Source organism: Molossus molossus, unplaced genomic scaffold, assembly GCF_014108415.1.
Source record: "Molossus molossus isolate mMolMol1 unplaced genomic scaffold, mMolMol1.p scaffold_m16_p_19, whole genome shotgun sequence".
Taxonomy (NCBI): Eukaryota; Metazoa; Chordata; class Mammalia; order Chiroptera; family Molossidae; genus Molossus; species Molossus molossus.
The window spans coordinates 32,217,786-32,240,900 of record NW_023425354.1 but is presented as its reverse complement, the minus strand read 5'-3'; the positions used below and the strand labels follow the sequence as shown (position 1 = coordinate 32,240,900).

The window sequence follows — 23,115 nt, the reverse complement described above, 5'->3', positions numbered from 1 at the left end:
TCCCATCAGGCCTTACACACAAACATCTCCCTGCTCTTCCTGAGGAGCACACTCAACTCAAAGAAGGGACAGAGACCTCAGTCAGCAGACTCCCTGGCCTGTATTCCCCTCCACTGGATTCTCTGAACTGTCTTCGGGGTGATCTGTCTGCCACCCAATGACAGCCTACATTCCTTCATTTCCTAGAATGTCATATAGTTTCTTTTAGTGCCTGGTGTACAATTCTATGACAGTTCTAGTATTCACATAATTTCAGAACTTACTAGAATGGGGGTGGGGGAGGCAAGCAACATACAATGTGCCCAATTGCCAAGAAGCTTCTAAAGCTCCATGTCCAAAACAGCTTTCCAGACATCCCAAGCCTGGCCTGGCGGCATCTGTCCAATGTTCCTACTTGTCAAGAGCCTCCTCAAAAACTGTGAGAGGCCCTGGCCAGGTAGTTCATTTGGTCAGAGCACTGTCCTGATATGCCGAGGTTGCAGGTTCCATCTCTGGTCAGGGCACATACAGGAATCAACCAATGATGCCCTGGCTGGTTTGGCTCAGCGGTTAGAGTGTAGTTCCTTGGTCCAAAGGGTCTCAGGATCGATTCTGGTCAAGGGCACATACCTGGGTTTCGGGTTCAATCCCTAGCCCAGTCGGGGTAATGTGGGAGAAAACCAATCTCTCTCTCTCTCTCTCTCTCTCTCAAGTCAACGGAAAAATTCCTCAGGTGAGGATTAACAGAAAAAGAAAAAAAAAAGAATGAATGCATAAACAAGTGAAACGACAAATCAACATTTTTCTCTCTCCTTTCCTCTCTCTCTAAAAAAGCAATAAAAAATAAAACTAAATTTAAAAAAATAAACAAACAAAAAAACGGTGAGAAGGGCACTGGGAGGTGGTCTCCAACAGAATGCTAAGAGTAAACCACTCAGTGAGACCCAAAGCACAGATCCTGGGCAGCACAAACCAGCTGTATTGGTTTTCTGTTTGGGGCAGGGGAGGGGAGCCTTTGACCATAAAAACCCTTTGTTATAGCCCATCGAGGACCTCAGGGGAAACAAAATAAAATACAAGCTTTGCCATTACGCGCATGTTTTCAAAGGAAATAGGATACACTGCGCATGGTGAGTGTGGTGGGCAGGACAGTGAGCCAGGGACAGCCTTCTGTATTCAATATGTGGCATCTGTAACCATTCAGGCACCCAGCCCAGAGAGCCTGTGCAGTGGATGTGGTTAATCGTGGGGCGATCCACGGCAGGGCTGGCCTAGTGTGGGTGCTAAGACTGGAAGTCTGCGCTGTGCGTCACCTCTCAGCCTAAAGAGGCCCTGGGCTCTGATTTCAGGGGACTCTCCACCTTGTCCACCAAAGCCACAAACAATCTCCCCACCCTGAGTCCAACCCACGATTTTAACCTTTCAGCCAAAAGAAACTCTCACAGAAAACTATTTTTGTTTCCTTAAGAAAATAAATATTTTCAGGAGGTCAAGCAAAAGCACAGGGGCTGGACAGGAGCAGGAAGTGGGGCCAGCACTTTCAATGAGCTTTGTGGCTCCCTCCTCCACAGAGTACCAGCTAGGGCACCAGGGTCCTCAACCACGTCCATCTGTCTGTGTGTCCAAGTGTCACATGCTCACAACCCCTTTCCCATCTAGGGGTGCACGAGTTGCCCCTTTCTTGGAGATGATGCAGTGTACCCCCCGTGTTGCCTGTGAGCCCCATGTGGCCCCAGTGACTTGGAGTAGTGGGGTCTGGAGGCTCTGGACAAAACAGGCGTCAATCCCTGTTTCTATTTTACCACGAGGGAAGAAATGCACATCAATTTTGGAAACTGTCCAGTTAAGATATTTGGTCACTGGACAGCTGTATCCTCAGGATAGCTTTTCACCAGTAAGAGTGAGTCCAAGCCCTGGGTCACTGCTGCAAGACAGGCAAACAAGTCTTGCCTCTCAGCGCCGCCGGAAAGCCCGGGATATTCTCCAGGCATTGGGCTCTTCATAGCGGTTGTACAGGGGTTCAAGACGCTGCTGCTTCTTCTGCTTGCTTAGTTTGGTCGGGTCAGAGACCTTGAAAAAGGCAGGAGCAAACTCCACAAGCCATCGGGGATCGATGGTGGTGACCTCACGCATGTATTCCTTCGTGGTCAGCACCAGCTCATGGTACACCACCCTGAGGGGAGATAAAGACAGAATCAAGCTTCCAATACAGGCCCCACTCCAGTCATCCTGGTCCCTGGTGGGTCACAGCTGAGCTTACATTTACCATCTCACTTCTCTCGCCTGTCCCCTCAGGAGACAGCAGTCTCTCTTTATGACAACCACACTCCAACACTGAGGAGGCTGCACACCTTGAGAAGGCTGTCAGAATAATGTGCTCTAGACCTGGCCCTGGCTCCAACTAGCTAGTTGACCCAGAGTCAATCACATCACTTCTCTGGACCTGAGTTCCCTGCCCTGGGAAATGGGATGGTGGTTTCTCAGGCTGTCTCCACAGAACTCCAGGGCCCTGAGAGGAGCCTTAGGAGCTGCCACAAGGAGATGAGGGAAAGCCAAGTGGGCTAAGCTCTGTATCTCCAACCCTTCTACCATGGTGGCACGGTGGTTTTAAATCAGTTTTAAATTATAGTAGGTAAGATTACAATTTTTTTAAAATGCTACTTGGAAAAAAAATTTTTTTAACCACCTCATTAAATGATTTCTAAGATCCTTCCTAGCTCTCACTCCCATGATTTTATTTCTCTCAAAAGGGTCTGACTGTGCCTAATTCAGGCTTTTGCTGCCCTAGAGATATAAGCAATGTTAGAAAAGGAAGTGCTGGAGGTGGGTGAAGACACAAATGCAAAGTGCAAATAGATTTACAGGTTTTTCTCTGCTCAAAAAAGCTCCCATACCTGGGGCCTGCCCACCTACCATTCTGGCTGTCTGTTGAAGAGAGCACTAGAAGGATGGATGTAGACCACCTGCTGGTCGATCAGTGTCCGATAACCCTCCTGCGGGTCTTTCTTGGCAGCATTTCGGAAGAATCCACTGCAGATAGCCTTCTGCACTCGGACTGTGGACTTACCGCAGGAAACCACATCCAGCTTGTGTCTATTGGGAAAATAAATCAAGAGAGGACAAAGATGTGAGACAACTCTGTTTCCAGAGGTTGTATCTTCTAGAATGATGGTGCCCAACACTGCCATCTTGGGTCCCCAGAATAGGTACCAGGACCCATCTTCCAGCCCTAAGTGTACCATAGGGGCAGCTCTGCCCAGTGGACAAGATAGACACAGTAAGAGCCAGAGACTTAACTCAATTTGATTAGTAATGTTCCAGATACTTGTAAACAAAGAGATTTTATCAACAATTAATAAATCATCTTCTTCTCAGAAACTTTCTTTTTTTAAAAACTGATTTTAGAGAGGAAGGGACAGGGAGAGACCTACTGCCTCCCGTATGCACCCTGATCAGGGACCAAACCCGCAACCTGGGTATGTGCCCTGATCGGAAATAAAACCCTTGACCCTTTGGTGCACGGGACTACACTCCAACCAAGCCACACCAGCCAGGGCTCTTAGGAGATTTCTGAAGTGACTCTCCAGCTGCACCCTTGTGTGGGGAGGAGTGTAACAAAGATGGAAAAGATGGAGGAAAAGGGTCATGCATGCCCTGGCCAGTTTTGCTCAGCGGTTAGAGCATCGGCTCACAGCCTGAAGGTCGAGGGTTTGATTCCTGGTCAAGGGTATGTACCTAGGTTGCAAGTTTGATGCAGGAGGCAGGCAACCAATAAATGTGTCTCTCTCACACCAATGTTTCTTACTTTCTCCCTCTCTCTCCTTCCCTCCCTTCCAATCTCTCTAAAAATCAATGGAAAAATATTCTCAGGTGAGGATTAACAAAAAAAAAAAAGAAAGGGTTATATGAAGAGCCTGAAGCTCCACCAGTACATACAGAGATGAATAGACATGACATTCAAGGAAAATTCAACTCAAACATGGGGAAAAGACATCAGATGTTACCTGTCCATTATGCCTAACATCTGTTTGCGAATGTCCTGAGCCCGGCGCAGAGAACGAGCCTGGATAAAGTTCTCATAGCACCATGGGTTAGAGAACTTATTGTTCTTCCAAGAATTGTACACAGCCAGCAGGGTGAGGTGGTCTCCTTCAGTTTGGTGGAATTTGGCCTTCTTCTGATCAGCGAGGGCTTGTTTATCCTGCCAAACAATGGGGAAGAAGATCATTTTCTGCCCAGCAGCTACTAACTGAACACCCAGCAGTTCCAAAGAGCCCTCCATGGCACTGTCAAGCATCCACATTAAGCACTGGAGTGGCAATGGCTGATTTCACCCAGCTTCTCCACATCCCCACATGAACATGGGTCTGAACTCCCTACCTTGGGCCTATAAAAGACGTTCTGCACAGACAGCATCGACACAATGGTCAGCATTTCCTCACTGCAGCCCAGATGCACAGACATGATCAGCATTTTGCACAGCATTGGTTCCAGAGGGAATTCTGCCATCTAGAGGGAGAAGAGGAAACTACAATTGCTTCCCTGTGGAAGACCCCAAAAAGTCTGGATTTGACAATGTGAGACACTGGTCAGAGTGGTCAACAGACCACACAGGAGGTTTACCCAAGCATGATGATGTAGGATGCCTATATCCATCAGAACACGTTGTTGTTGTTTTATTTCTTAATGAAATATATGTGACCAAGAATGTGACTACTACTGTGGTAGGTGAAAATTTTGCAGATATCTTTTAAAATTAAGGCCAGCCTTGCCCAGCCAGTGTGGCTCAGTGGTTGGGTGTTAACCCATGCACCAAGAGGTCACACGTTTGGTTCCCGGTCAGGGCACATGCCTGGGTTGTGGGCCTGATCCTGGTAGGGGGCATGTAGGAGGTGGCCAATCGATGTTTCTATCTCCCTCTCCCTTCCTCTCTCTCTAAAATCAATAAAGAAAAATTATACAAAATTAAATTGAAGCCAGACTCAATGATATATCCCAAGGTAAACTTGACTATGGGTAAAATTAATCTTTCTGTAAAAAAAAGTTTCTTTAAAAAAATGTTTTTATTGATTTTAGAGAGAGAGGAAGGGAGAGAGCATCATCAATGTACATCAATAAACTGCCTCCTACACGCCCCCTATTGGGGATCAAGCCCACAACCCAAGCATGTTCCCTGACCGAGAATTGAACAGGTGACGTTTAGGTGCACAGGATGACCCTCAATCGTCTGAGCCACATTGGCCAGAACAAGAAACAGTTTTAAGCCCTAGCCAGTGTGGCTCAGATGGCTGGAGCACTGTCCTGTACACCAAAGGGTGGTGGGTTCAATTCCCATTCAGGGCACATAACCAGGATGCAGGTTTGATCCCCAGTTGGGCCACATGCAAGAGGCAGCCGATAGATGTTTCTCTCTCACATTGACTTCTATCTCACATCGATTTCTCTCTCTCTCAAATCCATTTTTTTTTAATTTAAAAGAAAAAAAAAAGTTTTAAGTAGTAGTGGAAAATGCAGGTTAAAAACAGGCATCTAGCCCTGGCCAGTTTGGCTAAAAGGTTAGAGCCATCAACCCACGGACCAAAGGGTCTTGGGTTCAATTCCCAGTCAAGGGCACGTAGGTTGCTAGGTTGCTAGGTTGATTCTGGCCCGTCAGGGTCATGTGGGAGGCACCAATCAATGTGTCTCTCTCACGTCGATGTTTCTCTCTCTCTCTCTCTCTCATTCTATCTAAAAATCAAGGAAAAATATTCTCGGGTAAGGATTAACAACAACAAAACAAAACAGGCATCTAGAATTGTACTCAAAACTTATTCAGGGCCTCAGAGCTTGATTTTGCACAAAACAAAGAGTATGGAAGACTGACCAGGGAATCTTCCCAAAAGCACCAGAAGTTAAGTATGTCACCTACCCTGCGGCCCAGGCGAGTAAGCAGGCCCTCGTCATCCAGGGCTCCCAGCGTGTATAGCTGTTCCATGGCTGTGATCAAGGTTTCCATTGGTGGGGCATCCATAAAGTCAAAGGACAGCAGGTCATTGATGCCCATGGCCTAGAAGAGAAGGGAAGAAAATGTGTGATGGGAGGGTTAGCCTTACAAGTGTTAACATGGAGAGAGACTACTTATTGCTTTCCTCCCTGTTTCTTCAACTGCAATAAGGAAGCCATCAGCAAGACTAGCAGACTAGCAGCAACCTCTAGGGCTGGGCCACACAAAACTCAGACTAGTAGAAAGCATATAATTTCTCAGAAAACTTTAAAAACATTCCCTCAAAATGACAGTATATACAACTCAACAACAAAAAGACAACAATTAAGCCCTGGCAGGTTTGGCTCAGCTGTTAGAGCGTCGGCCTGTGGTCCAGAGACACCCGGGTTCGGTTCCTGCTAAGGGCATGTACCTCAGTTGCAGTTTGTCCCCGGCCCTAATTGGGTCATGTGGGTGGCAACCACTCAATGTGTCCCTTTCATGTTGATGTTTCTTTCTCTCTCTCTCTCCCTCCCATTCTATCTGAACAAAATATAAAAGTGAGGATTTAAAAAAAAAAAAAAAAAGACAACAATTAAAAAATGGGCATTCAGCCCTGGCTGGTTTGGCTCAGCAGTTAGAACGTTGGCCTGTGGTCTGGAGAGACCTGGGTTCAGTTCCTGGTAAGGGTATGTACCTCAGCTGCAGTTTGTCCCTGGCCCTGGTTGGGTCGTGTGGGTGGCAACCTCTCGATGTGTCCCTTTCATGTTGATGTTTCTCTCTCTCTCCCTCCCTCCCACTCTATCTGAAAAAAAAAAAAAAAATGTCCTTGGGTGTGGATTAAAAAAAGGGGGGGGGGCATTGAGTGGATTGAGCATCATCCCATGGACTGAGAGGTCCTGGTTTGATTTCAAGTCAGGGCACATGCCTGAGTTGCAGGCTCAATCCCCAGTAGGGGGCGTGCAGTGGACAGCTGACTGATGTTTCTCCCTCACATTGTTTCTATCTCTCTCTCCCTTTCTCTCTCTCTCTAAAAAATCAATAAAAACATATATTTTTTAAAAATGGCCAAGAAGCGTATGAAAAGATACTCAACACAACTAGTAATTAGGGAAATGCAAATGAAAACCACAATGAGATACCATTTCATAACACCAGGATAGCTATTAAAAAAAAGTGTTGGCAAGGATATGGAGAAACAGTAATCCTCATCCAGTGCTGGTGGGAATGGAAAACAATTTGGTGATTCCTCCATAAGTTAAAACATAGAATCACCATATCATACAGCACTTCCACTTCTAGATATACCCAAAAGAACTACAAGGATCTCAAACAGATACTGGTATACTAATGTTCACAGCAACATTATTCACAATAGCTAAAGGGTAAAAATCACCCAATTATCCATCAACAGATGAATGGATAAACAAAACATGGTATATACATACAATGAGATATTATTCACCCTTAAAAAAGATTTAAAAATAAATTTGCCCTGTCCGGTTTGGTTCAGTGGTTAGAACGTGGGCCCACAGACCAGGAGAGTCCGGGTTCGATTCTGGCCAAGGGCAGGTACCTTGGTTGTGGTTCATCCCGGCCCCGGTTGGGGTCATGTGAGTGGGTGGCAACCAATCGATGTGTCTCTCTCACATCAATGTTTCTCTCTCTTTCTTCCTCCCTCTCTCCCTCCCGCGCTATCTGAAGATAAATGTAAAATGTCCTTGGGTGAGGATAAAAAAAAAAAAAGGAGCCCAGTAGGTGTGGCTCACTGGTTGAGTATCATCCCATGCACCAAGAGGTTGCCGGTTTGATTGCCAGGGCACATTCCCAGGATGTGAGCTAAATACCCAGTGGGGGGCATGCAGGAGGTGGCCAATTGATGTTCTCTCTTATCAATCTTTCTATCTCTCTCTCCCTCTAAAATCAATAAAGAAAAAAAAAAACTAAAAAAATAAAAGTGAGAAGAATAAAAATAAATAAAAAAGGGGAAGCAACTTCAAAAAAATAAATAAAAATTAAATTAAATTAAATTAAATTAAACAGTAACAATGGTAACGTGTCATGTATTTCACCATAATTAAAAAAAATAAGACAATATACCAGCTTGTCCTGTCTTTTGCATACATAATTTCTACTGTGCATCTAGAAAGTGCTATGTACCATATTCAGTGGCAGGGATATGAAGATGACTAAGATATTGCCCCTGCTCTCAGAGTTCATAATGGTGAGACACATGGACACAAAACCACAACAACACAACAGAATCTCTATGCCTGACACAGAGCAGGAAAACAATACATCTGCTAGCTAATTTGATGAATAAAAGAAACTAATGATGCATTATTCAAGTGTGTACATAGGGTGATGTAGTAGGACCTAAGCTTTGTGTGTCTTTCCCATAAACTGATCATGACCATAAACACAGCGGGTGTTCAATAAACGTTTATTGTATGAATAATGACTATAAGGAGTTATGTTAGCAATCAGTAAGCACTGTGCCAAGTATCTTTACCTGCGTTATATCATTTATCTTCACAACAGATACTATTAATAGCATCCCCTTTTGAGAGGAGAATATAGAACAGAGGGCCACGCAGGTAAATTTGCAAAGAATAAACAGCCTGCAACAGAAGTTTGAGCCACAGATGCCTCTGTTCTCACTCCAGAGACTGGAGCAAAAAAAAATTTTTTCAGAAGCTCTGTTTTAGCCTCTCTTACTAGGAATGAATAATAAATTACAACAGAGCAGTCTGCACCAGTAAAGTGCCAGGGCTCCAGGGTAGCATCAGTGTGGAGGGCAGGGGGGGCCATCATCTGGAAAATTATTCTTGTGGCTCCCCCTGCCAAAGGAGAATGAAGGTCCTCACCGGGGACTGAGAGAGGAAGAGCAATGATTCAGAATGAAAACCAAGCCCCCAGAGGGCCAGTCTGAAACCTCTACTGATAGCTCCCTCCACAAATATTTTGGACTGGGAGTTTTGCTTCCGTTCTAAAAGAACAGAATTGGCTCTGACAGCTAAAGGGATGAGGGAAATGTGTTTGTCTACAGTTTGGCACTGATTAGATTTTTCTAACATCCTTTTAGAAAATGTTCTTAACTAAAATCTTTCATAACCAGACATTCTGCTGGTTATTATGGTAAGGAAAAAAATGTCTGTTCACAACAGACATGCTAACTTAGCCCCAGACCCACAGTGGAAAGGCTGGCAACACAGCCACTTGCATTTCACTCAAAGGGACTGGTTCTATCAGGTTACTAAAGTATTTAACAAGGTTCATAAAACTGAGATTCATTTACTAAGGCCATATGATTTGACTGTTCCACCAACCATTCTAGTAAGACAGTGATTTCTACCTTGAGCGAGAGTACTGTGCTTGCTAAGTTGGTTCTCTGGATCTCCGGCACATTGGTAGTCAGCATTTCATCTCTGTAGGCACGTTCTGTGTACAGCCTGTAACACTTCCCTGGGCCTGTTCTCCCAGCTCTGCCAGCTCGTTGCTTTGCCTGAGCCTAGAGGGGGGAGCATATAAAAGTAACATATCTGTTAAACATCATCTAACAGCCTTACCCAAGAAATCTGTTAAAAGAGGGGCACTTAGCAACTGGCAAAATCCAAAATGGGGTTTATTTCACTTCCTTTAGAACCATTTCCAAGACTACCAATGTTATTATCATCCCCTCTCCAGCACTCAACATTTCAGGAAAGTTTGTTCAAGTGGAGCAAATATAAACAGAATGAAAGAAACATTGTAAGGATCACAGAAATGTACCTTTAAAATAGCATGGCACAACATAAAAGACAAAGCATAAAACAAGATGGCAAAATGCTATCCCCACAGTTATGGCCAAAAATGTAAGTGAACTAAGTAAAAGGCTAAATATACCAATGATGACTGTAGCCATTTTAAAAATCAGGTTTGAGATGCTCAATGCCAGAAGGAAATGTCCACTCACACAGGAGAAAAAAGCAAGTAACAAAACATATCATACTGATTTTGTAAAAAAAAAAATCTTTATGATATAGTATAAACTACCAGAAGGAAAAGCTAGTTTTGGGAAAATACCTTAAAATGATAACTGTGTCTAACTCTGACAGTAGGCTTACAGTTAGGTTCTATTTTCTTTACTTTGAATCAATATCTAATACAGTGATACCTCGGTTCTCGAACATAATTCGTTCCAGGAGGACGGTCGAGAACCGAATTGTTCGAGAACCGAAGCAATGAAACCCAATAGGAAAGCGTGACTCCACAAAGCGTGACTCTCTCTGCACTCACACTGATGACGCAAGCAAGGCGCGCTGGGCCGAATGAACGCCATTCGGCTCAACTCGGCTCATCTCGGAAGTTCGAGTTCCAAATATTTGTTCGGATTCCGAGACAAAAGTTTCTCGAATCTCCTGGTCGAATACCGATTTGGTCGAAAACCGAGGCGTTCGAGAACCGAGGTATCACTGTATTGAATATGTATTATCTTAATAATCAGGAAAATTAAATACTTAAACAAAAAATATATAAAACATACTAGATATACAATCATGAAAGAAACAAACATGAAAAAAATGGGTAAGATAAACATTAAAATGATGACAGTGGTGGTAGTAGAATTATGGGTAATTCAAAAAAATTTTTGTTTTCTTTATTGATTTTAGAGAGAGAGGAAGGGAGAAGGAGAGAGAGATAGAAACATCGATGAGAGAGAACATCGACTGGCCGCCTCCTGCATGCCCCCCACTGGGAATTTGGCCCACAACTTGGGCATGTGTCCTGACCAGGAATCGAACTGGCGACCTCTTGTGCAAGGGTTGATGTTCAACCACTGAGCCACAATGGCTGGGCCTCAAATTTTTTTTCTATTTGTCAAAAATAATGTAATATTACTTCTGTATTTAAAGGAGAGAAATGCTAATATTTGAAATTTAAAAAAATATACAGCATGGCTGGTTTGGTTCAGCGGTTAGAGCATCGGCCCTCGGAACGAAGGGTCTCGGGTTTGATTCCCAGTCAAGGGCGTGTACCTGGGTTGCAGGTTTGATCCCCAGCCCTGGTTGGGGTTGTTTGGGAGGCAACCAATCGATCTGTTTCTATCATATTGATGTTTCTCTCTCTCTCTCTCTCTCTCTCTCTCTCTCCCCCCCCCCTCCCTCCCTTCCACTCTATGTAAAGATTAATGGAAAAATATCCTCCGGTAAGGTTTAACAACAACAACAACAAAAAATACAGGGTGGGGCAAAGTTAGGCCTACAATTGTGAGTATGCAAAATACAGTTTATTCTTGTATTATTACTTATTGATTATTGTATTATTTTCCATACAAATAACTGTTAACCTACTTTTGCCACCCTATATGTAGTTTAGCCACACGTTGCTGGGAAACATTGACTAGCAATCTGAAGAGGGCCATTTTTGACAAAACCATCTGTCTTAAAAATAGTATCAGGATTTACAAATTCCTATGCCATCTCTAAATAAAGGATGTGGTATGAAAGGTCACTAACCACACAAAGGCAGGCAGCAATCATACAAGGTAGCAGACTCTACAGCATCCTAAGATCTCTCTCCAAATCAGAGAGGGCAAGTGTAATGAAGTTCTCGATCACTGTGAGTTGCCTGCACCACCCCCACCCCGAGAAGTGGTACAGAGCACACGCACTGGGGCCAGACTGCCTGGGTTCAAATGCTGGCTCTACCAGCTGTGTGACCTTAACCCCTCTGTGCCTCAGTCTCATCTGTAAAATGAGGATAATAATATCTACACAAAGTATCAACACAAGAATGTAATGAGTTCATGTAAGTGAAAGTACCCAGGATAGTCCCTGGTAAGGCACTTAGTGAGTACCCTGCAAGTGTTAGCTACTATTAGTTAAGTTTCAAAACGAAAAAACCCTGATGGCTTTTATAAATTATGAAAGTAATCCATGCCTTCACCAATCAGCAGAGTAAACAGCAGCATCACAGAAAATAATCTCAACTAACATTTTGACTACATGCGTTCAAGTCGCAGGTGGGTTCAAATACACTGTGTATAAGCGCACACCATCTATTTTTAAACAAACATTGGATTATACTATTCCTGCTATTTTGTAGCTCATCTTTTTCATATATTACAGTTGTATATTTAGATCATTAATTATAGATACACACCACCATGTTAATGCTACATAACATTCTATGGCATGGATAGATCATATTTTATTAAACTACTTCCCTTTTGAGGGAATTTTTCCAGGTTTCTTCTAATATAAACAGGGCTTCAGTGAACATCCTTCTGCATTACCTTTAGATATGTATTCAACCATTTTTAACTTTCAGACATACTACAAAGAAATCTTTTCAATTTTGGATACATTGTGGCCAAAATGCCCTCAAAAAAGAATAATCAGGCTGGCCGGTGTGGCTCAGTGGATTGAATATCGTCCCACGGATTGAGAGGTCCTGGTTTGATTCCAGGTCAAGGCACATGCCCACGTTGTAGGCTTGATTCCCAAGTAGGGGGCATGCAGGAGGCAGCAGATTGATGTTTCTCTCTCACATCGATGTTTCTCTCTCTCCCTTCTTTTCTCTCTAAAAAATCAATAAAAACATTTTAAAAAAAAAGCATAATCAGGCCCTGGCCAGTTTGGCTCAGCAGTTGGAACATTGGCCTACGGACCTAAGAGTCCCGGGTTTGGTTCCTGCTAGGGGCACGTACCAAAAAGAATAATCAGGTTATTCATTTTGAAATGTAATTTAAGAAAAAAAGTATTCCATAATTACCAAAAAACACATTATCATCTCACAAACTGTTACTATCTCAGATATCTCTAGCTAAGTACAGTACTTAAAAAATATGTTCTTATTAACTATATTAGATAATCTACGGTGCTAGGATTCAAATTTAAGTTCAAATTTTATGGGCTTTTTCATGTTGAAGCACTAAAGATTAAAAACAAGCAACACAAAATATTTCTTATCTCACAAAAGCACCCAGTTATCTTAAAAGTTCATCTTTGAAAACAATAAAATTCAAAATACAAAACCATAAAAAATTTCAGAAAGGCCCTAGCCAGGATTTTCAGGAAAGCTGTTGGTAGAAACTGCCATACCTGAGAAATAGGAGTCACCACGAGCTGGTCAATCCCGGTCTTGGAATTGTAAACTTTCTGCTTCACAAATCCAGGGTCCACCACATAGTAGATGCCGTCAATAGTCAGTGATGTCTCAGCAATGTTGGTGGCAATCACGACCTGCAAATAAGAGGGACACGGCTGGATTGAGCTAACCAGTTTCACCCTGAGGTCTGAAATAGGACTTTTGAACTTGAACATCTTCCCAAAGGAGTGTGCGATTATCTCCCTCTCAAGAGGATTAGAAAATTAGACAGCACTTAATCTGTTTGGCTTCAAATGGGTGGAAGAGGAGGTAGGTGCCTTCTTCTTAAGGGTTCGCTTGGAATGGGGGGGAGGGAGGGGTCACACCTGAGAGGAAAAGTGAACTAGGAAAAAGCAAAGGCCACTCAAAGCCAATTTCATTTGGTGCAAATGGCTACATATCTCATTTTCTGGATCCAATGTTGATTACTACAATTTTAATTTTCAAGTACCCGGGGAAAGCAGAGACTTCCTGGCATCACATGTGCCAGTACAAAATGAGATTTTTCTTCCCTCACGGGGACATCTGGACTACAAAATGGGCTGTTTGTGTATGTGGAACAAGAGGGAGTTTTTTGTTTTTTTTCTCTAATCATAAAACGAACCACGAGGCAGCAGAGGAATTTCACGGTTTGTGTGTATGCAGCAGTATATGTGATCTAGAAGATTATTGGTCTCAGCTTGGCACTGCCACTGCTCTTCCACCCAGAGGTTCAGCTAATAAAACACAATTGCTTGGAAAAATCATTGCTAGGCACCAGAACATCTCGCATCATGCCAGCACCTTACCAGCCCTGAGAGGCTTCTACCTGCCACAGAGCTTGCAGAAGCCCTCGCAAAAAGAACTCTAATCATCAGGAACAGAACAGAAAAGGAATCACCATCTTTCCCCCAAAATCTGTTCCTCCTCCATGTTTCCCTCAGCACCATCATCCATCCAGCTGCCCAAGCCAGAAACCTGGGAGTCGTTGCTGACTTCTCCCCTGCCCTTCTCCCCTACACTTCCAGACACCCACTATGTCTTGTCCAGTCTAACTCTAATGTTACTCAAATCCATCTGTCTTCCATTCCTAAGAAATGAAAACATACGTCCGTACAAAAACTTGTCAACCAATGTTCATAGCAGCATTATTTGTATTAGCTAAAATGTGGAAACAACCCAAATGTCCATCAACTGATGAATGAATAAACAAAATGTGGTACCATACATGTTTTGGACATAGAATAATATTCAACCGAGTATTATCTGGCAATAAAAAAAAAAATTAAGTACTTATACATACTAGTAGATGGATGAACCTTGAAAACATGCTACATCAAAAAGGCTATTTACCAAAGACTATATATTATATGATTCCACTTACATGAAATGTTCACAATAAGCAAATCCATAGACAAAAAGTTGATTAGTGGTTTCCAGAGGCTGAGCAGAGGAGTAAATGGAGGGTGAATGCTAAAGAATACAGGGTTTTGTGTGTGTGTGTGTGGGGGGGGGGGACACAAAATTGTTCTAAAATTGTAGTGATTAATGGTTCATAGTAATGATAATTAATGATTGCACAATTTTGTAAATATACTAAAAACCACTGAATGGAATACTTTAAAGGAGTAAATTGTATGGTATGTAAATTATATCTCAATAAAGCTATTGTTTTAAAAAATCCATCTGTCTCTTTTCCTAGTACCTCATACACACACTGAGTCAGTTCCAGCTACTGGAACTACACAGCTCCCTGAAACGGCCATACTCTCTTGCCTCTAGGCTATCACAAGCTATTCGTTTACTCAGAACACAAGTCCCCTGTCCTTCTTGCTTAGATGAACACCCACATGTTCTTCAAGACTACCTTAGATCCTTCCTATAATACTGGGTTGGGTGGTCCCCTTCTGGGTATCCAGAGCAACAGTAGCACTTTCACACTGTATGTTAAAGGCCTGTACACTGGTGGATGCCTCATAGCAGAGAGAGGCCTGTCCTCAGAGTGCTGGCATGGTTCCACCCCAAAGCCTGGAAGATGCTCAGAAAGTATTTGTCCAATGGAGGAAAGAAGAGGAGCAGGGATCACATACAAAATCCACATTCCTTTACAAACTGCTGGACCAGTCTCTAAAACATAATAAATGAGACTTACATACATCTAAGCAATCCCCAATTAGGGCCAGCTGCTTACACCACATGGTTTCAGAGCACAAGGGAGCATCATTTCTGCCCAAGGTTACCTTTCTACTGCCGGGAGGAGCTGGGTCAAAGATTCGGGTCTGCATCTCACTGGGAAGAGCAGAGTACACTGGAAGGATAATCAACTCTGGAACGTCAGGTCCCAGGGATTTCATTCTTTCATACAGGATCTCACAGGCAGTGTCAATCTCTTCCTGACCAGTCAGGAAGACTAGGATGTCACCTGAGAGGAGAATAGGAGCGTTAATTTCCTTTCTGTGGGTATTCTATCCAAAGGCCATCGTGACATTAACAGAATTACAAATGACAGAAAACACAAATTCCAAACTCTAGCAAATCAAGAGGTTTTCATCTGTCCATTTTTTTCCTGTTTATTTATAATTCGTGTCTATGTTTAAATAGGTGTATTTAATCCTGCACACCATTATTTATATTTTCACCACCCCCAATTCAAACATGCAAACCTGACACAATATTTAAAAAGCATTTTTAGCCCAGCCAGTGTGGCTCAGTGGTTAAGCATCAACCCATGCACCAGGAGGTTGCCAGTTTGATTCCTGGTCAGGGCACACAACCAGGTTGTGGACCCAATCCCCAGTGGAGGGCATGCAGGAGGCGGCCAATTGATGTTCTCTCTCATTGATGTTTCCATCTCTCTCTCCCTCTCCCTTCCTCTCTCTCTAAAATCAATAAAAAAAAAAAAGAAATAAAAAGCATTTTTTAAAAGCTGGGGGAAAAAGATACCCACATTAGGACTTTAGGCCTACGAGAAAAAGATGCTCTTTCCCCCTACCTGGTGGTTCTGTTAAATGGATCTGCATGACAGTGATCAAGCTGGCATCCAGATAATCTGTCTCAGGTTCCTTTGTGTACAATATTTCCACTGGATATGTTCGACCGGGGATGGTGAAGATGGGAGCTTCATAGAAGTACTGAGAAAACTTCACTGCATCCAAGGTAGCTGAGGTAACAATCAGCTTCATGTCCTGCCGTTTCTGAACTGTCTAAAGGGAAATGCAATGTGGCTTATTAAAAAGGACTATCCAAAAAGGCACAAGTACTCAAATCCAATTCTCAGAATTCAGTTTCTAACAGCTACAAGGGTCACCAAAGAGCACCCAGTTACCTTCTTCAACAATCCAAAGAGCACGTCAGTGTGAATTGTTCTCTCATGCGCCTCGTCCAACATGATGATTGCATACTGAGTGAGGTCCGGATCAATCAGGCACTCTCGAAGCAACATCCCGTCTGTCATGTACTTGATGACTGTTTCAGGGCTGGTACAGTCCTCAAATCGAATGGTGTAGCCCACCTAAAGCAGAACAGAAGTCGAAAATCTTAGACACAGCCGGCCAGTGTGGCTCAGTGGATTGAGCATGGACTGGAAGGTCCCGGTTCAATTCCCAGTCAAGGCACAGGCCCATGTTGTAGGCTCGATCCCCAGTAGGGTGTATGCAGGAGGCAGACAATCAATGTTTTTTTATCTCTCTATCCCTTCCCCTCTAAATAAATCAATAAAAACATATTAAAAATAGAAAACTTTTTTTTTTAATCCTCATCCGAGGACATTTTTTCATTTTTTGTTCAGATAAAGTGGGAGGGAGGGAGAGAAAGAGAGAAAGAGAGAAACATCGACGTGAAAGGGACACATCAAGTGGCTGCCACCAGCACGACCCAACCAGAGCCGGGGACAAACTGCAACCGAGATACGTGCCCTTAGCGGGAACCAAACCCAGGTCTCTCTGGACTGCAGGCCGACGCTCTAACTACTGAGCCAAACCGGCCAGGGCAAAAAATAGAAAACTTTAGACATAAACCTCTCCTTTGTGCAATCACCAGGCAAGATTTCAGCCCAGTCAGGCTGTTACCCATAATCTTAACGGACAAGAATTTAACCAAGATGTACAGTGATTTCCTCATAGTAAAATCAACCTTGGACTTGATCTTGAACAGATAAATGATGACAATGAGAATCCTCTCTCCCTCAGGAGAAACCTGAAAAAAGGTCTCATTATTCCCATTTTATAGAAAGAGATCTGGACCTTTACCCTTTCTTCAGGCATTTACAGACACCTTCACTACCCACTTACCTCTTGGCCTAAGCAACAACCAAACTCCTCTGACACTCTTTTGGCCACCGACATAGCTGCCACTCTTCTGGGCTGGGTACATCCAATCTTGCCCCTTGAAGTGTAGCCTGCCTCCGCCAGGTACTGGGTGATTTGTGTTGTTTTCCCAGATCCTGTCTCTCCGATAACAATCAGGATCTGATTGTCATGGACAGCCTGAAAGCAACAGAATAGGAATAGAGTCATTAAAATTTGCCACACATTACTCTGGAGTAAGATAATTAATGCTTACATTTAACACCAAAGGAGAAAACTGGTACACAACAGTTAGTATACATGTAGTAAAATTATGCTTGGCCGGTGTTGCTCAGTAGTAGTGCATCGACCCATGCACTAGGAGGTCGCCGGTTCGATTCCCGGTCAGAGTACATGTTCAGGTTGTGGGCCAAATCCCCAGTGGGGAGCGTGCAGGAAGCAGCCAATTGATGTTCTCTTTCACAGATGTTTCTATCTCTTCCTCTCCCTTCCTCTCTCTCTAAAATCAATAAAGCCCTGGCCGGTTTGGCTCAGCGGTTGGAGCATCGGCCTGCGGAACAGAGAGTCCCGGGTTCTGTTCCCACTAGGGGCACGTACTAAAAAAAAAAAAACCAAAACCAAAAATAAAATCAATATAAAAATAAATGAAATCAACTAAGAAAAAAAGAATTGAAAAAAAAAAAAAGGATGACAACCAGGGTTGCCCTGGCCGGTTTGGCTCAGCGGTTAGAATGTTGGCCCATGGACCAGAGAGTCCTGGGTTCGGCTCTCGCTGGGAGCATGTTCCTCAGTTGCTGTTCGTCCCCAGCAACCCCACCAGTCAATGTGTTTCTCTCTTATCGATGTTTCTCTCTCTCTTCCTCCCTTTCTCCCTCTGGCTCTATCTGAAGATAAATGCATAAGTGTCCTTGGCTGAGGATAAAATTAAAAAAAAAAAATTTACAACCAGGGTTTAAATTATTTTTAATCATTCACAGAAAAAAATACTAATGACTTTCTTATGGGTGATGTTCGTTCTTATTTTAATTGCATATATAACTTAAATTTAAAATGTTAAGATTTATGGGAATTATTTTTTTTAATCGACTCAAATTTATTTTTTAATTTACTGGTTTTCTCAAATTCACAAGGAATAAAGAGGATGCTAAAAGCATAGCCCTGGCTGGTTTTGCTCAGTGGTTAGAGCGTTGGCCTGCGGTCTGGAGAGACCCGGGTTCGGTTCCCGCTAAGGGCACATACCTCGGTTGCAGTTTGTCCCCGGCCCTGGTTGAGTTGTGCAGGTGGCAACCACTCGATATGTCCCTTTCACATAGATGTTTCTCTCTCTCTCTCTCTCCCTCCCACTCTATCTGAACAAAAAATGTCCTCGGGTAAGGATAAAAGATTAATTAATTAATTTTAAAAAAAAAGAGGATGCTAAAAGCATAAACTATTGCCCGGCCAGTGTGGCTCAGTGGTTGAACGTCGACCCATGCTCCAAGAGGTCACTGGTTCAATTCCTGGTCAGGGCACATGCCCAGACTATGGGCCCGATCCCCAGTAGGGGCAAGCCAGAGGCAGCCAATTGATGTTCTCTCTCACCAATGCTTCTATTTCTTTCTCTTTCTCCCTTCCTCTCTCTCCAAAATCAATCAATCAATCAATCATCACCCAGATCTCCCTAATACATACATATAATTTTTTTCTAAGCATTACATGCATACAGTTAAAGAGTTCAACACTAAAATAAAAAGATATATACAATATCCTTTTTTAATGTCACTCCCAAATCTCCAATGCCTCACCACCAGCAGCCATCTTATTGCTACACTGTTAATCACAGCAAAGGATTGCCATCAACCTACATGTCTACTAACACAGGACTAAACAAGCGAGGGTACATCCAACATAACAAAGCACTATAAAAATAAAGTAAAATAATAATAATAATAATAATAATAATAAAGAACAATTTCTGAACCATATCATTAGGGGAAAAAACCAAGATGCAGAACAGTGTATATAACATGCTGTCATCTAGGAACACACACAATACATATAAAACATGTAACATCTGTGTGTGGGTACATATACGTTTTTTTTTTTTACTCGCATATACATGTACTAAATATTGTTGAGCCCTGGCCAGTTTGGCTCAGCAGTTAGAGCATCGGCCCATGAACCAATAAGTCAAGGGTTCAATTCTGGTCAAGGGCATGTACCTCGGTTGCAGTCATGCAGGAGGCAACCAGTTGATGTCTCTCTCACGCTGATGTTTCTCTCTCTCTCCCCCTCCCTCCCGCTCTATCTGAAGATAAAAATGGAAAAATATACCCTTGGGTGAGGATAAAAAAAAAGATATTGTTGAAAGGATTCACTGGAAACTAGTAAAGTCAGTTGCCTCAGGAAATTTGATGGTCTTAAAATCAGATCTCCAGAAAATGGAAATAGATACCTAAAGCAAAGTCTTGCCTCTATGGGATCACTGGGCCAAGCGTCCCCATTTTTCTTTTTGACCAGAGTTGTTGGTCTGTGCAATACAATACTGTGTCTACTTGGAACTGCTCTTGGGTTCCCCAGTTCAAACAGGTTTATTTTCTCATAAGAAAAAAAAAAAGTATAGATATATATATTTTAAAGTACTTGGAAATGTTCTGGATTTTTTCCTATCCCCTTTAGAAAAGCCACTTCAAATGTGCACATACCTGTCCAGTTAATTTATTTATTTATTTATTTTTTAAATCCTCACTCAAAGATATTTTTCTATTTATCTTCAGATGGTGGGGGGGACCACAGGGAGAGAAACACCAAAGTGAGAGAGACACATCAACTAGATGCCTCCCACAAGACCCTGACCAGGGCTGGGAATGAAACACAACCAAGGAAGATGCCCTTGACCGGAACTGAACCTGCGACTCTTTGGTCCATGGGCTGATGCTCTAACCGCTGAGCCAAGGACGTGTCCAACTAATTTCAATTAAAACATGTCATCCTTCTTTTAGAAAACACCCCTATTCCCTAATCAATACATCATAAAGGGGCTTCTAACCTGGACCAGCTGCTCCTTCAGTTTGTAGATGGGCAGGCTCTCTCTCTGCTCAATGATTGACATCTGGGTCTTTTTTCCATAAGAAGCTTTGTTGCCCCCAAAGGCATGCTTCTTCCACTCGGGAATGTCATTGGGCATCATTCCAATACCCCTCATGTTGGCAGCAATCTGTCTGCCTTCCGCTGCAAAGAAAACAAGTAACTTAGTATTGTCCTCAAGTTACCCCACTACTCCCTCTTCCACATTCAACAAATCAATTTCTCCAGTACATCCCTCCTCTCTGTTACCTATCTTCAAGCCACCATCCTCTCCCCTCTGAACTATTATAGTTAAAGCCTCCTAATTCATCTCATGTGTCTACTCCTGCTACCTCCAATCCATTCTGCAGGGCACCCTTGAAATCCTTTGGAGCCTGGCCACTATTGCTCAGTGGACTGAGCATCGACCCATAGACTAAGAGGTCTGGGTTCAATTCCCAGTCAGGGCACACACCTGGGTTGCGGGCTCCATCCCCAGTTTGGAGCATGCAGGAGGTAGCCAATTGATGTCTCTCTCTCACACACATAGATGTTTCTCTCTCTCTCTCTAAAAAATCAGTAAAACCATTTTTAAAAATTAAATTTTTAAAAATCATTTGGAAATGCAACTCTGATCATGCCAAACCCCTGCTTAGAACTTTGCGACATTTCCCAGTGAACTTCCGAATTGAGCCCTAATTCCCAATACCATCGACAAAGTCCTGGCCTTCCACCTTTCATCCTCCACCACTCATCCATCACTCTCTGTATTCTACTCACATAGGTCTTTTCCCACCTCACAGCCCCAGCACAAGCTATTCCTCCGCCTAGAACACATTCCCTTCCCCCTACCCCATCCCCTTTAACAGACTAAGACCTATTTATCCTTCGGTTCTCAACCTTCCCTGGGAAGTGACCCACCACAGCCAACTACACTACCTGTACTTATTCATATAACACTGGTCATGATTTAGTTAGTTACTGGTAATTATTCGACAAATATAACCTTCCCCATTAAATTGTAAGTTTCATCAAAGCAGGGATGGTATCTAATTCACAGTTCTATCCCCAGGTGCCTAATATAAATAAAATATTTGTTATGACTATACCCAAAAGTTAGTTAATATTTACTGCACAAAGACTTATATGAAAAAGGAAGTTTCAAAGCTATTATCTTTAAGTTATTCAGAAGAAAAACCCAGTCAGTCTGATATTTGACCAGAATTACTAAAACATTTTTCATTTTAAACATGTTTAAAAAACAAAATAGCCCAGCTGGTGTGGCTCCGTGGTTGAGCATCGACCCGTGTACCACGAGGTAACCGGTTCAATTCCCGGTCAGGGGACATGCCCAGGTTGTGGGCCTGATTCCCAGTGGAGGGCATGCAGGAAGCAGCCAATCAATGTTTCTACCTCTCTCTACTTCTCTAATATGCATAAAGAAAAAAAATTTTTGCCCTGGCCAGTTTGGCTCAGCAGTTAGAGCATTGGCCTGCGGTCCAGAGAGACCCAGGTTCGGTTCCCGCTAAGGGCATGTACCTCGGTTGCAGTTTGTCCCCAGCCCTGGTTGGGTCATGCGGGTGGCAACCACTTGATGTGTCTCTTTCACGTCGATGCTTCTCTCTTTCTCTCCCTCCTACTCTATCTGAACAAAATATGAAAAAATATCCTCGGTGAGGATTAAAAATAAAAAACAAAGAAAAAAAATTTTTTTTTAATAAAAATTAAAAACAAAACAAAAAACGTGCTTTAACTGAAGGGAAAAAGCAAATCACCAAGCCAAGGCTAAATCTTTGGTATGTGATGGCAGTTCCCTTTCCCTGTGTACTTGAAGGGTCAGTTGCTTTTTGGTTTTTAGTCCATACCCCCCCTCCTAGGGTCCTACCATCAGGCAGAGGATCAACCCAATGTTTGTTGAGTCCCATGGGAATAGAATCCATCTCAGCTTCCCGTTGGGCCTGTTTGAGTTCCCGTCTTTCTTTGGCCAAGGCACTCTGCATCATAGCTGCTTGGGAGAGGGAGCCATCTGGGTTCTAGTGCAACAGAGGACAAAGCAACATTAGAATGTATCTCAACATGCGTTAGGTGTGTCCAGAAAATAAAATGTAGATGTTGAACCACTTGAATCTAAAGAATAAGACCCACTTAGAAATTAAGTTCATATCAACATACCAGACTACATGAAAGAAAGAAAGAAACTGTAGCACATTCAGAACAAATTTTCACTTAAAGATGAGAACCCCAAGAGAGACAGGACATATAAGAAAGGCATAAGCTCGGCTTATTCCGGGCTGGTGTGGCTCACTGGTTGAGCATTGACCAACACACGGAGAGGTCACTGGTTTGATTCCCAGCTAGGGCACATGCCCAGGTTGTGGGCCCAGTCCCCAGTGAGGGGCGTGCAGGAGACAGCTAATCGATGTTCTCTCTCATCAGTGTTTCTATCTCTCTCCTTCTCTTTTCTTCTCTAAAATCAATAAAGAGCCCTGGCCGGTTTGGCTCAGCAGTTAGAGCGTCGGCCTGGGGACCAGGGAGACCCGGGTTTGGTTCCCGCTAAGGGCACGTAACTCAGTTGCAGTTTGTCCCTGGCCCCTGTTGAGGTCATGTGGGTGGCAACCAGTCGATGTGTCTCTCTCACATCGATGTTTCTCTCTCTCTCTTCCTCCCTCTCTCCCTCCCCCTCTTTCTGAAGATAAATGCAAAAATGTCCTCTGG

General features: G+C 43.2%; 1 protein-coding gene across 2 annotated transcripts in view; it reads right to left on the bottom strand.

Annotated features, from left to right (window-relative positions):
- Nucleotides 1-1,431: 1,431 nt before the first annotated feature.
- Nucleotides 1,432-23,115, bottom strand: part of DHX8 (DEAH-box helicase 8) — a 33,360-nt gene continuing 11,676 nt past the window's right edge. For both annotated transcript variants that reach the window (XM_036267641.1, XM_036267640.1), the window contains 13 exons: nt 22,286-22,433; nt 20,384-20,565; nt 17,341-17,535; nt 16,377-16,562; nt 16,044-16,254; nt 15,292-15,473; nt 13,027-13,167; nt 9,297-9,452; nt 5,888-6,025; nt 4,360-4,488; nt 3,984-4,180; nt 2,893-3,072; nt 1,432-2,152 (listed from right to left, as the gene is read on the bottom strand). In XM_036267641.1, coding sequence (XP_036123534.1) covers nt 1,933-2,152; nt 2,893-3,072; nt 3,984-4,180; nt 4,360-4,488; nt 5,888-6,025; nt 9,297-9,452; nt 13,027-13,167; nt 15,292-15,473; nt 16,044-16,254; nt 16,377-16,562; nt 17,341-17,535; nt 20,384-20,565; nt 22,286-22,433 — 2,265 coding nt within the window. In that variant the 3' untranslated portion in view covers nt 1,432-1,932. The remainder of the gene's footprint in view (nt 2,153-2,892; nt 3,073-3,983; nt 4,181-4,359; nt 4,489-5,887; nt 6,026-9,296; nt 9,453-13,026; nt 13,168-15,291; nt 15,474-16,043; nt 16,255-16,376; nt 16,563-17,340; nt 17,536-20,383; nt 20,566-22,285; nt 22,434-23,115) is intronic.